The sequence below is a fragment of the Salvelinus alpinus genome, chromosome 4 (genome assembly GCF_045679555.1).
Source record: "Salvelinus alpinus chromosome 4, SLU_Salpinus.1, whole genome shotgun sequence".
Lineage (NCBI taxonomy): Eukaryota > Metazoa > Chordata > Actinopteri > Salmoniformes > Salmonidae > Salvelinus > Salvelinus alpinus.
In genome coordinates, this window is record NC_092089.1 from 74,715,292 (window position 1) to 74,732,058 (window position 16,767).

Consider the following 16,767-nt stretch of genomic DNA (forward strand, 5'->3'; position numbering starts at 1 on the left):
CTTCACTGGAACTAAGAGGCCTAGCCCAAACCATAAAAAACAGCGCCAGACCATTATTCTTCCTTCATCAAATTTTACAGTTGGCACTATGCATTTGGGCAGGTACCGTTCTCCTGGCATCCACCAAACCCAGATTCATCCTTCGGACTGCCAGATGGTGAAGGGTGATTCATTACTCCAGAGAATGCGTTTCCACTGCTCCAAAGTCCAATGGCGGCGAACTTTACATCACTTCAGCCGACGTTTGGCATTGCGCATTGTGCTCTTAGGTTTGTGTGGGAAACCCATTTCATGAAGCTCCCAACGAATGGTTCTTGTGCTGAAGTTGCTTCCAGAGTTCCATCGGTCAGGAGTGTTGCAACTGAGGACAAATACTTTTTACACTCTACACTTTCAGCACTCGGCAGTTCCGTTCTGTGAACTTGTGTGGCCTACCACTTCGCGGCTGAGCTGTTGTTACTCCTATGAGTTAGCACTTCACAATAACAGCACTTACAGTTGACCGGGGCAGCTCTAGCAGGGAAGAAATGTGATGAACTGACTTGTTGGAAAGGTGGCATCCTTTGACAGTGTGATGTTGAAAGTCACTGAGGTCTTCAGTAAAGCCATTATACTGCCAATGTTTGTCTGTGGAGATTGCATGGCTGTGTGCTCAATTTAATACTCCTGTCAGCAGCTGGGTGTGGCTGAAATAGCTGCATCCACTCATTTGAAGGGCTGTCCACATACTTTTGTATATATAGTGTACATAGTATCTAATGGTAATTAAAAACAATTTCATTAAATAATTGTCTGCTAAACTTCAAAGTTTTGCCTCCGGCCACAACAATGCTTCTTCCCAACATGCATGAGCTTCGTTGTTACTGACAGCAATGATGTCTGTCGTCCTTTGCATCTCAGTGTACTAAAGTTAGGACAAGAGTACATTTGTGGCTATGATTAGCTATGATTAATCCACAGAGATGCAGGCTGATACTCATCTCACTCAAGTTATTTCACACCTATGATGTTTTCATCATTTTGTCATTTCATAAAGTAGTTGCAGTAAGCTATAATTCCTTCTGTATGGTCTTCTAAAGTGGCATCGTCAAGTGGCACATTCCAAGTCCACATCTTTCTTTAAAGTGATTACATTTGATAAGATCTTTTTGCAAAACGTACATTATTCTAGCTATATTCAGGTATTTTAACTAATCAAAAATATTCTTGATATCATTTTTAACCTAGAGAGAGGAGCAAACACATTTTAAAAACGGTTATTAACATTTCATTTATCTTATGTGAATTCCGATGAATATGGAGATACCACTTGTTAAATTCACAGCAAATGACTAGCGCTCATTTCATTAGTAATTTACTGAAGTGATAACTTGTTGGAAATAGACATTTAATATTTCGTAATCCCATTTCAAGATGTGAAATACAATGAAAATCAATCTTCTCGAAAGCCCAGATGACTCACTTCCTGAGGAAATGTCAATGGGAAGACATCCTGAGAGAACATCCTGAGGAGTGCTGTGTTGGGTTTACAGAGCCCTGAGCAGAGCTGATGAGATCAAACTGGACTGGACTCGCAAACAACAGCTCCCTGTTTCTGACTCATCCTCACTCCAGACACACAGCTTTAACAAGCCTTTTGTGGGGCCTAGCTAGCTGCTTTTGCAGTGTTGCACTGCACTACACTCTCTCTCTCTCTCTCTCTCTCTCTCTCTCTCTCTCTCTCTCTCTCTCTCTCTCTTTCTCTCTCTCTCTCTCTCTCTCTCTCTCTCTCTCTCTCTCTCTCTCTCTCTCTCTCTCTCTCTCTCTCTCTCTCTCTCTCTCTCTCTCTCTCTCTCTCTCTCTCTCTCTCTTTCTCTTTATTTTCTTAGCCGCCTCTCACAGCTGCTATGCTTTATATTTGGAGAACAGACTCACAGATAGGGGCCAACTGTAGTGTGCAGATATAAGGCTCTCCTAGAGCTGTCAGAAAATACAACTTCACATGAGTTCTGTCTTTCATTTCTCATGTTCGTTCTTATAGTAGATGAGTCTGCAGTTTCAGTGGGCTGTTTATGACAGTGCTTTGCTCTACCCTGCCATACAGTGTATGCTCTCATCACCCCAGGCTCTCTGGTATCGCCAGCAACCCAGTCATAAGTATTCAATGCTAATCTAGGAGGGATTTACAGGCCATTTTGGCAGTACAGCAACATTATCACAGTTCCATTCAGCGCCGGTCCGTGTGGACAGCTGATAATCACATGCACAATGCTTTCAATCCAGCCGACTACACAAAGATAAACAACAAGCGGTTGCAATGACACAGCGAGAGGTCAAGTCGGTCTACAACCCTCATTTCTGCAAGGTTTATTTTAGATGAAATATGACAGTCAGACGACGCCTAGCAAAGCCTTCATTTTGGGGGTGGGATTTCAGTCAGTCCTGCCAAAAAGGCATTCCTTTACAACTCATTATCTTGTCCTCATTGTCATGTGGAGCTGAAGACAAATCTTCATGAAATGTTCTCTCTCACTGACTAGAGGAGGGTTGAGGGTGTTTTCCTAAATGTTTACTAACGTGATTCAGGTCAGTGTCTGATATTATTTCTTGCAGACTGTGTAGACACAGTCTACACAGACAGTCTCACAGACAGACACTAAAATCTTATAAGGGCTTCCACTTAAAACAGTTTATAAATCAAATGAGTACTGTCAAAGGGCAGAATTCAATCAACTCCACAGTGGGAACCACACAATAGCAATGGCTCAGTACAGGGGAAATATTTAAATTTAAACCCCTTTTCAAAATTGTCTCATCACTACAATGGGCTCGGGAGGCAAAGGCCTCCGAAACATGACCCGCCAAACAACACTTCTTAACACCCACCCGGTTAACCAGCCGTACCAATGTGACAGAGGAAACACCGTTCAACCGAGGTCAGCCAGCAGGAACACAGCACGCCACAATGAGCCAAGTAAAGCCCCCCCAACCAAACCCTCCCCTAACCTGGACGACGCTGGGCCAATTGTGCGCCGCCCTATGGGAGGCCCGATCACGGCTGGTTGTGACACAGCCTGGAATCGAACCAGGTCTGTAGTGATGCCTCTAGCACTGTGATGCAGTGCCTTAGACCTCTGCGCCACTCAGGAGGCCCAGAAAACCTATTTTCATTCAAATTAAATTCGTTTTGTTTGTTTGCAAGCTGTTTGGTTTCAAGCTGTTCGCATGTACAGTTGAAGTCGGAAGTTTACATACACTTAGGTTGGAGTCATTAAAACTCGTTTTTCAACCACTCCACAAATTTCTTGTTAACAAACTATAGATATACCGAGTCGGTTAGGACATCTAGTTCGTGCATGACACAAGTCATTTTTCCAACAATTGTTTACAAACAGATTATTTCACTTATAACTCACTGTATCACAATTCCAGTAGGTCAGAAGTTCACATACACTAAGTTGACTGTGCCTTTAAACAGCTCAGAAAATTCCAGAAAATTATGTCATGGCGTTAGAAGCTTAATAGGCTAATTGACATCATTTGAGTCAATTGGAGGAGTACCTGTGGATGTATTTCAAGGCCTACCTTCAAACTCAGTGTCTCTTTGCTTGACATCATGGGAAAAATAAATAAAAAATCAGCCAAGACCTCAGAAAAAAATTGCAGACCTCCACAAGTCTGGTTCATCCTTGGGAGCAATTTCCAAATGACTGAAGGTATCACGTTCATCTGTACAAACAATAGTATGTAAGTATAAACACCAAGGGACCACACAGCCGTCATACCGCTCAGGAAGGAGACACGTTCTGTCTCTTAGAGATGGTGCGAAAAGTGCAAATCAATCCCAGAACAACAGCAAAGGACCTTGTGAAGATGCTGGAGGAAACAGGTACAAAAGTATCTATATCCACAGTAAAACAAGTCCTATATCGACATAACCTGAAAGGCCGCTCAGCAAGGAAGAAGCCACTGCTCCAAAACTGCCATAAAAAAGCCAGACTACGGTTTGCAACTGCACATGGGGACAAAGATCGTACTCTTTGGAGAAATGTTCTCTGGTCTGATGAAACAAAAATTGAAATGTTTGGCCATAATGACCATCGTTATGTTTGGAGGAAAAAGGGGGAAGCTTGCAAGGTGAAGAACACCATCCCAACCGTGAAGCACAGGGGTGGCAGCATCATGTTGTGGGGGTGCTTTGCTGCAGGAGGGACTGTTGCACTTCACAACATAGTTGGCATCATGAGGATAGAAAATTATGTGGATATATTGAAGCAACATCTCAAGAAATCAGTCAGGAAGTTAAAGCTTGGTTGCAAATGGGTCTTTCAAATGGACAATGACCCCAAGCATACTTCCAAAGTTGTGGCAAAATGGCTTAAGGACAACAAAGTCAAGGTATTAGAGTGTCCATCACAAAGCCCTGACCTCAATCCTATAGAAAATGTGTGGGAAGAACTGAAAAAGCGTGTGCAGAACTGAAAAAGCGTGTGCGAGCAAGGAGGCCTACAAACCTGACTCCGTTACACCAGCTCTGTCAGGAGGAATGGGCTAAAATTCACCCAGCTTAGAGTGGGAAGCTTGTGGAAGGCTCCCCGAAACATTTGACCCAAGTTAAACAAGTTAAAGGCAATGCTACCAAATACTAATTGAGTGTATGTAAACTTCTGACCCACTGGGAATGTGATGAAATAAATAATAGCTGAAATAAATAATTATCTCTACTATTATTCTGACATTTCACATTCTTAAAATAAAGTGGTGATCCTGACTGACCTAAGACAGGGAATCTTTACTAGGATTAAATTGTGAAAAACTGAGTTTAAATGTATTTGGCTAACATATATATAAACTTCCGACTTCAACTGTATCAAGTGATTATATTAAATGTATATTTACGCTACATAGGAAGAATCGTATTACTCTGTTGTGAATTCATTTTCAATTCCAGCTGTCTTTAAATGTTGTTTTTCAACACATTATTATCCATTGGAGTCATATTCCTCCAAATTTATGATGTTATATTTAATTTGTTGAAAATGCCAATGAGAGCGTGGAAATGGCACAGACTAGCTTTAATTAGTCAACCCAGTGGCTCACCATGACTAGAGAAGGCCACAAACATAATTATTGTGGTATCATTCATCATCTTAATTAATACAGTGGTCCATCCACAAATCAATGCACCAAGACACATGGAAAACATTTATTCCGGCTCCCCTCCCTTGTTGCTCACCTTCTCTATGATAAGATTCCTCTTTACGATAAATGGAAATGCTTTCCAGAGAATATTTGCCTGCACTTCACAACTCATTCTCCCACATATCTATGTACTGCATGGCTTACTTGTCACGAAGTAATGAATAGCTGCAATGAAAAGCGGGAGAAGTAAGATAAATAAAATAAAATATTGCTTCATCACTGGCTTTGTTCAAAGTGCTTTAACTGGAGCACAAGTCTTCCCCTGTCAGCACAATGTCTGAGTGAGGGCTTCAGGTATAATATCAAGATATTAATCATCAAGTTGGACATTAAAGTATGCCAGAGCTCCTCAATCTTCATTCAACACCACTCTCCTATTGAAATTCCCCCAGCACTCCCCTACTTATCTTAAAACAGCCCTTGTATCTTTCTGCTCGCACCTTAAGTAATTGCATTTGAAGATAAAACGCCCCATTCATATACCAAATGCTTTCCTGGCAAATAAGGTGTTTTTTCCTTCGAATTCAAATCCCTCTTTATATACAAAGTCTCAGGCATTTCACAAATAACCATCTGAGGAAACAGAACCCTGAAAGGCTTGAAAATGCATCAAAATGAAATTAGAGTATATTTACAATGTCTATTGTGTAATTCTACTAGATGGTTGGTATATTTTCACATGCTAGGCCCTTTTAAAGAGTAGCAGTACAACCTTATCTTGTCTGTTCTGATGAGAAAATCAGTGTTCAAAATGATTCACTTGTATTAAATGATAGAGAACTGTCCTCAATGCCTATGTATTTGCAATGGTAGTTTCATAGGCCAGAACAGTGTAATCATATATTGTTAAATAGCACTTACAACTAATGTTAACATACGGTATAAATATGTGTACCTACACTATAATTACACTAATTACCAGTCTATGTAACTATCATACAAACAAATAAGTCTTAGGGACACTTATTGTAAAGTGGGAAATAATCTATCATTACTTTCTCAGCCTCCATCAAAATCAGAGCTGAAGCAAACCTGTTAAGGTTTTGCCAGCATTACAGTATATCAACGAATGTTGGTCATATGCCAAAATGTTCCTGAAAAATTATAATAATAAAAAATATATAAATATAATGTCCACCTGACAGAGCCAAGCTTGTCCAAAGTCGATTAATAGCATGTGGATCGATGTTTAAATGTTAAACACACACATTTGTTGTTTACATTTTGTAGTAGGCCAGATGGTTCCTTTGTAACTGCCCTGCTCTTTTGATAGCAAGTTGATGCTTGGGGTGTGTTGTTCCATTCACGAAAGTATAGTGGCCATGCATGTTAATTAACCAGAGTAACCTCTATGCTTATCAAAATGTGTCCAAGTATTTGCAGCACAAAAACACAACTTGCCTTTCCTGCCATCAATTTACACCCCCACTCAATCAAAATCTGTCACCATAAGGATCAGGGTAAGGTAAAACTGATTTTTCTGTGAACTGCAAGCTTGAATTAATACTTTATGTCATTGGGTTGCTTTACATTGCATTATTGATGACCTGCATTCCAAATTCAAATATGCATTTTGTTCAGTTTTGCCTGACCCTGAAAACTTGGTTTCCGGTTTTGATTTAATAAGACCGTTAGGCTTGCAACATATCGAGGCTTTATTCGCTGGTCTGGGATCAGTTGAAGTTCTCTCTCACACAACTTCTGTGCCTTCAAGGAGCCACAAGTGCAACTCCATCTGCCGAGCGTCCCGAACAAAACGCAGTGATCTGGACTCAATCCTAACTGACAGGCACTTTTCACTAAGGTGATGTGTCATACTCACCCACTATGTGAGCTACTCTGGCTAGGTTTATTCAGGCTTGCTAATTGTGCCTCTGATATGAGGTCGAACAATCAATCTAATGTATTGATATCCATGCGATAGCTTTCACTATAACTATCAATCACTGACGTTGTAGGGTTATGAAGGCCTGAAATGGAGTCCTTGTTTGAATAACAAGAAATTGGCTGGGGGAATAGGACCACTGATTTGAAAAGTTGTTAACTGAATCCTTTCGGTATTCGATCATGAACAACTCAAAGACTTAACTCAACTTAGTCTTCATATTTTCTAAACGACCTTCTCAGCAGGCCAGAAAGACACTGAAACTGACCTTAATCGTAATCTGAATCATAATAACATCCCTTAGTCAACCGAAGGTGAACTTTTGATAGACCATTTCAGCCTCTGAGTCATCACTATTCACTGTCAATGCCAACAAAATGACACACTGTTGGCAGCCTTTGACAATCACAATATCTACTCGGTACTGGAGCACGTAAAGGCTCGTAGACCATTGGCCAAGGCCCCGACTCAGTCTCCCAGAGGTGTCAAGAACGTTCAATCTAATTAAAACAGGATGAGAAAGACAAGCTGAAAGACAAGGGTGCCACTGGGAGGAAGCAGCCTGGCAGTGCACTGGCAAGGCAGCGCATTCTCCTCACCAATGACAGTAACAAGTTATTGAGCTCTGGGAGTGTTAAAGAGGAGGGCCTGCCTGACATCTTTGACTGCAGTATATTGACAATGCAATTAATCATGAGGGCCAAGACTGAATAAAGAAGAGAAGGGTAGGGTAGTAGAATACTCTCCATCTCTATGTTTGTGGGGCAAGAGATCCTTTGCCTATCATGACAGATTTTGGAAAAAGAGGGAAAAATGAAAGCACAAAGCAAAAGTAAATAAGATAAAACAATTATTTCTGACTGAGAATGCTTTGCACAGGGTTTCAAGATATGAAATCAGAACAAAAAAACTCTGAGTTGAGATATGCATTGTATGCATTGTGTGCACAATATTTCTCGACTCTGTTGCCAGCATTAACTAACAAACAATAACATATTTTTGCTTTCAGGATATTGGAAATCAACACAACAGTATGGCTACCTTGATTACCCAGAATGCATTTGCACACTCAGGAGATAAATGCTCTAGAGGCAAGGTATAGAGATTAAAAAAGCTTAATCATATTCCAAATGGAATAAACTAAACAAAACATCCAACTTTGTTAGAGAAATCAATTAACCTTCGACATCAGTAAAATAACAGACCATATGCGCTGTCTGCTGCTTTATTAGCTCAGTACAATATATTGATGTTCTTTATTATATTTCAGTGGCAGCTTTATTATATTTCAACGGCAGGTAGCCTAGTGGTTAGAGCATTGGGCCAGTAACTGGAAGGTTGGTGGATTGAATCCCCAAGTTGACAAGGTAAAAATCTGTTGTTCTGCCTCTGAACAAGGTAGTTAACCCACTGTTGCTAGGCCTTCATTGTAAATAAGAATTTGTTCTTAACTGACTTGCCTAGTTAAATAAAATAAAACATTTTTTTTTTACTTTAGCTCTCACAGTATAACATGGTTGGGTGAACCCACAATCCCAAACTGTAGGTCGCGACCCACTTGTGGGTCATGGCAGGGGTCCATTTAGGTCGTGGGATGACATTTTTTGTGCATTTCTATAAATATTATTTTCTGGTTGGAAAAACGCTTTCAGTTTCAACTTCAATCACTAAAACCAAATAGAAAGTGTGTAGAAAATATATTATATTTTTATAATAATAGCCCATAATGTTTGAGAACTTACAATCACCAAAATAAAAGCTAGAAAATCAGGCCCCCATTGATTTTGTTATAATGTTTGAGCCTAAGAACACAGGAAATTACAGGAAATGAGCTTTAAAACTGCAAAGAAATTATTCTACTGCCAAGATGAGAGCCTCAAATGTTCTTGCCCAGGGCCCAGACAGAGTTCAGCCCACGGCCATCACCTACACCACGACCATGCCCCTTCACACCCATCACCTAAACCACGACCATGCCCCCTTCACACCCATCACCTACACCACAACCATGCCCCCTTCACACCCATCACCTACACCACGACCATGCCCCCTTCACACCCATCACCTACACCACTACCATGCCCCCTTCACACCCATCACCTACACCACGACCATGCCCCCTTCACACCCATCACCTACACCACAACCGTGCCCCGTTCACACCCATCACCTACACCACGACCATGCCCCCTTCACACCCATCACCTACACCACAACCATGCCCCTTCACACCCATCACCTACACCACAACCATGCCCCCTTCACACCCATCACCTACACCACGACCATGCCCCTTCACACCCATCACCTACACCACAACCATGCCCCCTTCACACCCATCACCTACACCACGACCATGCCCCTTCACACCCATCACCTACACCACGACCATGCCCCCTTCACACCCATCACCTACACCACAACCATGCCCCCTTCACACCCATCACCTACACCACAACCATGCCCCTTCACACCGATCACCTACACCACGACCATGCCCCCTTCACACCCATCACCTACACCACAACCATGCCCCCTTCACACCCATCACCTACACCACGACCATGCCCCCTTCACACCCATCACCTACACCACGACCATGCCCCCTTCACACCCATCACCTACACCACGACCATGCCCCCTTCACACCCATCACCTACACCACGACCATGCCCCTTCACACCCATCACCTACACCACGACCATTCCCCCTTCACACCCATCACCTACACCACGACCATGCCCCTTCACACCCATCACCTACACCACGACCATGCCCCTTCACACCCATCACCTACACCACGACCATGCCCCTTCACACCCATCACCTACACCACAACCATGCCCCCTTCACACCCATCACCTACACCACGACCATGCCCCTTCACACCCATCACCTACACCACAACCATGCCCCCTTCACACCCATCACCTACACCACGACCATGCCCCTTCACACCCATTACCTACACCACGACCATGCCCCTTCACACCCATCACCTACACCACGATCATGCCCCTTCACACCCATCACCTACACCACGACCATGCCCCTTCACACCCATCACCTACACCACAACCATGCCCCTTCACACCCATCACCTACACCACGACCATGCCCCCTTCACACCCATCACCTACACCACGACCATGCCCCTTCACACCCATCACCTACACCACGACCATGCCCCTTCACACCCATCACCTACTCCACGACCATGCCCCCTTCACACCCATCACCTACACCACAACCATGCCCCCTTCACACCCATCACCTACACCACGACCATGCCCCTTCACACCCATCACCTACACCACAACCATGCCCCTTCACACCCATCACCTACACCACGACCATGCCCCCTTCACACCCATCACCTACACCACGACCATGCCCCTTCACACCCATCACCTACACCACGACCATGCCCCTTCACACCCATCACCTACTCCACGACCATGCCCCCTTCACACCCATCACCTACACCACAACCATGCCCCCTTCACACCCATCACCTACACCACGACCATGCCCCTTCACACCCATCACCTACACCACGACCATGCCCCTTCACACCCATCACCTACACCACGACCATGCCCCCTTCACACCCATCACCTACACCACGACCATGCCCCCTTCACACCCATCACCTACACCACGACCATGCCCCTTCACACTCATCACCTACACCACAACCATGCCCCTTCACACCCATCACCTACACCACGACCATGCCCCTTCACACCCATCACCTACACCACGACCATGCCCCTTCACACCCTTCACCTACACCACGACCATGCCACTTCACACCCTTCACCTACACCACAACCATGCCCATTCACACCCATCACCTACACCACGACCATGCCCCTTCACACCCATCACCTACACCCCTTTTTGATACAGAAAAAACCCTGCATTGTTACAACTAATTTCATAACTATACAGTCAATTTTTAACATTGGTCACAAGACCCCAAACTCAAATCTACATTCAGTTAGGTCTAAATGTTTCGAAAAACAGGGTATTATTCATATATTTTTTATTTATTCTTTGGTCTGTGTATGTTTTTTCACCGCTCAACCCTTGTGGTGGGTCACAAAGCAAAACAGTTTGGGAAGCCCTGACCATCTTACAGAGGGGCTGGAGTCATCACAGGGTCACTGGAATTTCACACTTTTTTATTCGAGTTGTTTATGTCTCAAACAGCACCGAGATGACCCCGTAAGTTGGCAGACGATTTTTATTTTGTTTATTTAGGCCCTGTTCTGCCCCCGTCATGCTTGAGAACACATGGCAGGTCAACGCCGTATGCCAAGTGCTAGTTTTATGTACTGTATGTATTATGCATTTATTTGTATAGCCAGCTGTAAAAGATTGTAGTTGCTCACAAATTATTTGTTTCCTATGTTCTCTTATTATGCTCTATGTTATAAACTGGGTGGTTCAAGCCCTGAATGCTGATTGTCTGACAGCCGTGCTATATCAGACCGTATACCACAGGTATGACAAAACATTTATTTTTACTACTCTATTTACGTTGGTAACCAGATTTATAATAGCAATACAGGTGTTTTTCTTGAAGGGTATATATTTCAGCAATAAGGCCCGAGGGAGTGTGGTATATGGCCAATATAACATGGCTATGGGCTGTATCCAGGCACATGTGTTGTGTTGTGATTAAGAACAGCCCTTAGCTGTTGGCCATATACCACACTCCCTCGGGCCTTATTGCTGAAATATATACTCTTCAAGAAAAACACGTATTTTTCTCTCACAAGTCAGGTTGTATAACACACATGGGTGAGAAGTGTGATATCTTCATGTTCAAGTGCACTTAAGTAACATGGCAAGTTCACCATGTGTCATGCATGTTTGTATAGCCTGTATACAAGATTTAGGCTTATCAGTAATACAGTACATGACACAATCATTCTGTGTGATGCACGTTCCTTGGTAATGCGTCAATGTGTTTTACCCAGGTAACCTCTGGCACTAGGTTGAATTACAGAGACAGGGATGGTGTGCTGAGTGTTCCAATGGTATATCCTGTCACTATCAAAATGGATGGCACACATAAAGTGAAAGGCAGGCATGACCATTTTATTGGGGGTGGCCTTTTACAAGAGGGGCTCCTGAGCTCAGAAATTGATGACACCAATGATCTGCCAAGGAGAGCAGAGTTGAAAAAGAACAATGTGAAATATCTGTTCTAGCTTTCCTCGGATGCAAGAATTAAACGTTATTTACTTTTTACACAAGGGCAATAAGGAGTCTTTAAGAATAGTCCATATTCCTCCTGTGCAGTAATGAAAATGCTCTACTCCATTCCTAAGGTATATGTCACATCTTAGCACTAGTGTTATCAGTGTAATCGCCTCATTACTACACTGGTAAAAGTGCAACTAGATAGAACCTGTTGTCGCATGGGGTTATGTATTCCCTCTGAGTAGAATTCAAGCTGTTATGGAATTGTTTTACACAGTCCTTGATGATCACTCCTGTGGAGCTGTGGGGGCACTTACTGTCTTCTCAAATGTCCCTGCTGATTCATGTAATACCTTATAATGGTAAGATACTTGCTAATTAGATTTGACGAGAGTCTATTATGAACATGTTGGAACATAAAATGAATCTGTTTTGTCTTTAAAATGTCACATTGTGATGAAAGAGTTGATGGTTTCAGAAAAAAACATTATTTAATGAAATAATGAATTATGACCATCATTACTGTTTGTCAGAATCCTTTTCTTGGATAAATAAGGAAACTCCACTGTTTTCTAATCCATATGTCAGTCATTCATTATTTCTAGATATGTGACCCGATTCAGGAAACTAGACATATGTAGCAAGTCACAACTTCACAGGAGTGCAGTTTGAACGCAAAAAAAATATTTTTATATCAAAATGCGTTTTTTTGCAGAAATGCCTTCTCGAACATGTGAACTTTCATGTGCCTTAATAACAAACTTGTATGACATCTGTAAATACGAATAAAATTGTTAAATTATGAGCCTTGTTGGTTAACCCACAGAAAAACGGAGCAACCTTCCCAATAGCTATGCCTGGCTGATATAATGAGTGGGCTGGACATCCCGAGAGAGAAGTTCGGATTGGTCTGAAATATTGAAGGCTGCTGTCTATTTGAGCTCGTTAGTCTGTGTTGGTAATCCTGTGTTGGTAATCCTGTGTTGGTAATCCTGTGTTGGTAATCCTGTGTTGGTAATCCTAAACGCGGCTTTTAAAAAATGTATTGTCTAGTGGAGCTGCATAAGTGTTGCTCTCCACTTTCTGGAGGATCAAGTTTTGAAATCAGTGGAATTAGTGTATGATAGCTAAAGAGATGGCAAAAACACCTGTCCCCGGATTACATCTTCAAACTAAGGTTAACCGTGGTATGGCATTCCTGACAGGGAGACGTGTCCATCATGCATGATGATGTATACAGGTAAGATAGTCTAGCGTCAGCTACATTGTCCGATATTACACCTCTCCAATTTTGGCAGAATGTTGTTTCATTTCAAGCTAAAGCGTACTGTTAGCTAGCTAACGTTAGCTGGCGTGCTCCCTAGCTGACATTATTATTTGTTTCCCAGAGCCGTTTGCTTTTCTAGTTAAAGCCTAATGTATGCTAGCTAACATTGGACCTGCTTGATTAGCTCCCAGCACTGTGGCATTGTTGGCACTTTGTTCATTGTTGTTTAACTAGCTAACGTTTCCTGGCTGACTCGTTATCTAATGTTACGTGACGTGAGTCTTAAACGTTGTTGAATGAGTAGGTGTGTCCAAACTTTTGACTGGTACTGTATTCGTTATGAGGTAAACGAGATGCATGCCTCTCTCTTTGGAGGTGCAGTGGGCGAACGTCCTCCCCATTCCATTCAATTAATGGGCTTTTGCAAGTTACACAGTGACCTTATCCCAACTGACAAATGGGCAATTTCCTCACCCTTCTGCACACAGCATGCTCACGCTTCCTTATTTACTGCCCATTTTCCAAATGTCACATTTGTTTTCTGTTTACTCTGAGGACTGCATTTTAGAGGCCGTGCCGTCAGCTGGAAAGCACTGTTCATATGTGCTTCTCCCCTGATTATGCCACACTAAAGCGAAGGCAACTATACATCCATCCCCCAGAGGTCCCGGTTGGACTGTGATAGCTACGACTCTTTCATCATTATGCTTGCTTGTCACACTAACAAAGAAAGTTCCGCTGGGCTGTAGTCTATATTCATTTAGATTGACGAGGGGTAAGGGACTTGTCATTAGGCATCCGTGCTATATGGAGCTTTTAGTCCAAGGGACTGTACTCATGAAGTCCTCTCCTGCCTTCCCTTCTCGTACAATGCAATCCAATTGGTGTTGACATTGACCCAGTCATGTTAATGTTCTTATATGTTAATTTTATTTATTTAACTAGTCAAGTGAGTTAAGAACAAATTCTCATTTACAATGACGGCCTACCCCGGCCAAACCCAGACAACACCGGGTCAATTGTGCACTGGCCTATTGGACTCCAAATCACAGCCAGATGTGATACAGCCTGGATTCGAACCAGGGACTGTAGTAATTCCTCTTGCACTGAGATGCAGTGCGTTAGACAGATGCACCACTCGGGAGCCCATCTTGCCAATTGTAGGCTGGCTGCTACAGTAAATTGTGATCTAACATGAACGGCATGTTGATATTGGTCTCTTTTTTTTTTAGAACACGACAAGCCACAATGTTACATTATGTCAGTATTACAAAGCAACAGCAACAGACATTGTTTTGATTTCATTTTTTTTTGCTGCAATTTCTCTTGACTATCTGTGACTGACTTAATTGATGAAAACAAACCCTCTGGACATCTCATCCCCTCGGAGTTGTACCTCACTCCAATAGTAAGAGACTGGCTCACATACCCACTCCTTAGTGTTGCATGTCACGAGTTACCTTCAACTCTCATCTGTCTTTGACAATAAGCAATATAACCAGTGGTTTAATATAAATGTAAGAGGAGCAGGAGCAGGTTGGTATGAACATGTTCTATCTTCCTACAGTCCCCTTTCAGTCGTTATCAAATCCATTGAATGAAACAAGAGAGAACAGAAAGGAGTACCATCTTGTGGCACATCCTCCATGTTATGGATTTATAAACCCAGGTCAGTGGTTTCACTCCATAGAAACATACAGGCCTCACAGTTCTAGTGTTGCTGTCATAGCTGTCATAACAGGTGACTGTGGTGGGTAGGAGACTCATTTTCAGCAAAGCTGTGTCCTAGAAACATTCCAATTAATTTACTACATGAAAAAGCAGAAATAGATAGCTGAACTTTCTTCAATGCAAGCATCTACATTCCAAACCTTACAACTAAAAATGGTTTATCATCTGTACACTGTGTTAGGTTTATAGGAGAGGAAACCTTAATCAGCACTCCCAACAGCTAATAATGGCCTGGCTTCACTTTCCTACTCCATCTCTTAAAGGTAATGACCCTGAAAGGAGGAGATCAAGCTGATCCTAACTGTTATAGGCCTATTTCTACTTTGCCATTCTTATCAAAATGTTGGAAAAACTTGTCAATAATCAACTGACTGGCTTTCTTGATGTCTATAGCATTATCGTTGGTATGCAATCTGTTTTCCACTCAGGTTATGGCTGTGTCACTGCAACCTTAAAGGTCCTCAATGATGTCTCCATTGCCCTTGATTGTAAGCAATGTTGTGCTGCTATTTTTATTGACTTGGCCAAAGCTTTTGATACAGTAGACCATTCCATTCTTGTGGGCCGGCTAAGGAGTATTGGTGTCTCTGAGGTGTCTCTGAGGGCTCTCTCATTCATTTATATGCAGATGATACAGTCTTATACTCTGCTGGCCCCTCCCCGGATTTTGTGTTAAACGCTCTACAACAAAGGTTTCTTAGTGTTAAACAAGCTTTTTCTGCCCTGAACCTTGTTCTGAACACCTCCAAAGCAAAGGTTATGTGGTTTGGTAAGAAGATTACCCCTCTCCCCACAGGTGTGATTACTACCTCTGAGGGTTCAGAGCTTGTGGTAGTCACCTCAAATCAACTCAAAGTTTATTTGTCACATGCGCCGAATACAACAGGTGTAGACCTTACAGTGAAATGCTTACTTACCTCATACAAGTACTTGGGAGTATGGTTAGACGATACACTGTCCTTCTCTCAGCACGTATCAAAGCTGCAGGCTAAAGTTAATCTAGACTTGGTTTCCTCTATTGTAATCGCTTCTCTTTCACCCCAGCTGCCAAACTAACCCTGATTCAGTTGACAATCCTACCCATGCTAGATCCCTGAGACGTAATACATCATGTATAGATCGGCAGGTAAGGGTCCTCTCGAGCGGCTAGATGTTCTTTACCTATCGGCCATCAGATTTGCCACCAATGCTCTTATAGGACACATCACTGCACTCTATACTCCTCTGTAAACTGGTCATCTCTGTATACCCGTCACAAGACCCACTGGTTGATGCTTATTTATAAAACACTCTTAGGCCTCACTCCCCCCTATCTGAGATATCTACTGCAGCCCTCATCCTCCATATACAACACCCGTTCTGCCAGTCATATTCTGTTAAAAGGTCCCCAAAGCACACACATCCCTGCGTCGCTCGTCTTCTCAGTTCGATGCAGCTAGCGACTGGAACGAGCTGCAACAAACACTAAAACTGGACAGTTTTATCTCAA

At 42.7% G+C, this 16,767-nt stretch overlaps 2 protein-coding genes across 3 annotated transcripts in view; one reads left to right on the forward strand and one right to left on the reverse strand.

The window, feature by feature from the left end:
- LOC139574437 (leucine-rich repeat and immunoglobulin-like domain-containing nogo receptor-interacting protein 2) overlaps positions 1 to 16,767 on the reverse strand; it is a 327,793-nt gene that overhangs the window by 83,773 nt on the left and 227,253 nt on the right. The gene's annotated exons all lie outside the window — the stretch shown is intronic.
- Positions 8,934 to 10,973, forward strand: LOC139572650 (uncharacterized). Its single transcript, XM_071395327.1, has one exon. It carries the CDS (start codon positions 8,934 to 8,936, stop codon positions 10,971 to 10,973), a length of 2,040 nt encoding a protein of 679 aa, XP_071251428.1.

Excerpts from the sequence above, each read along its gene's own strand:
- LOC139572650 (XM_071395327.1), top strand. The coding sequence starts at position 8,934 with ATGAGAGCCTCAAATGTTCTTGCCCAGGGCCCAGACAGAGTTCAGCCC.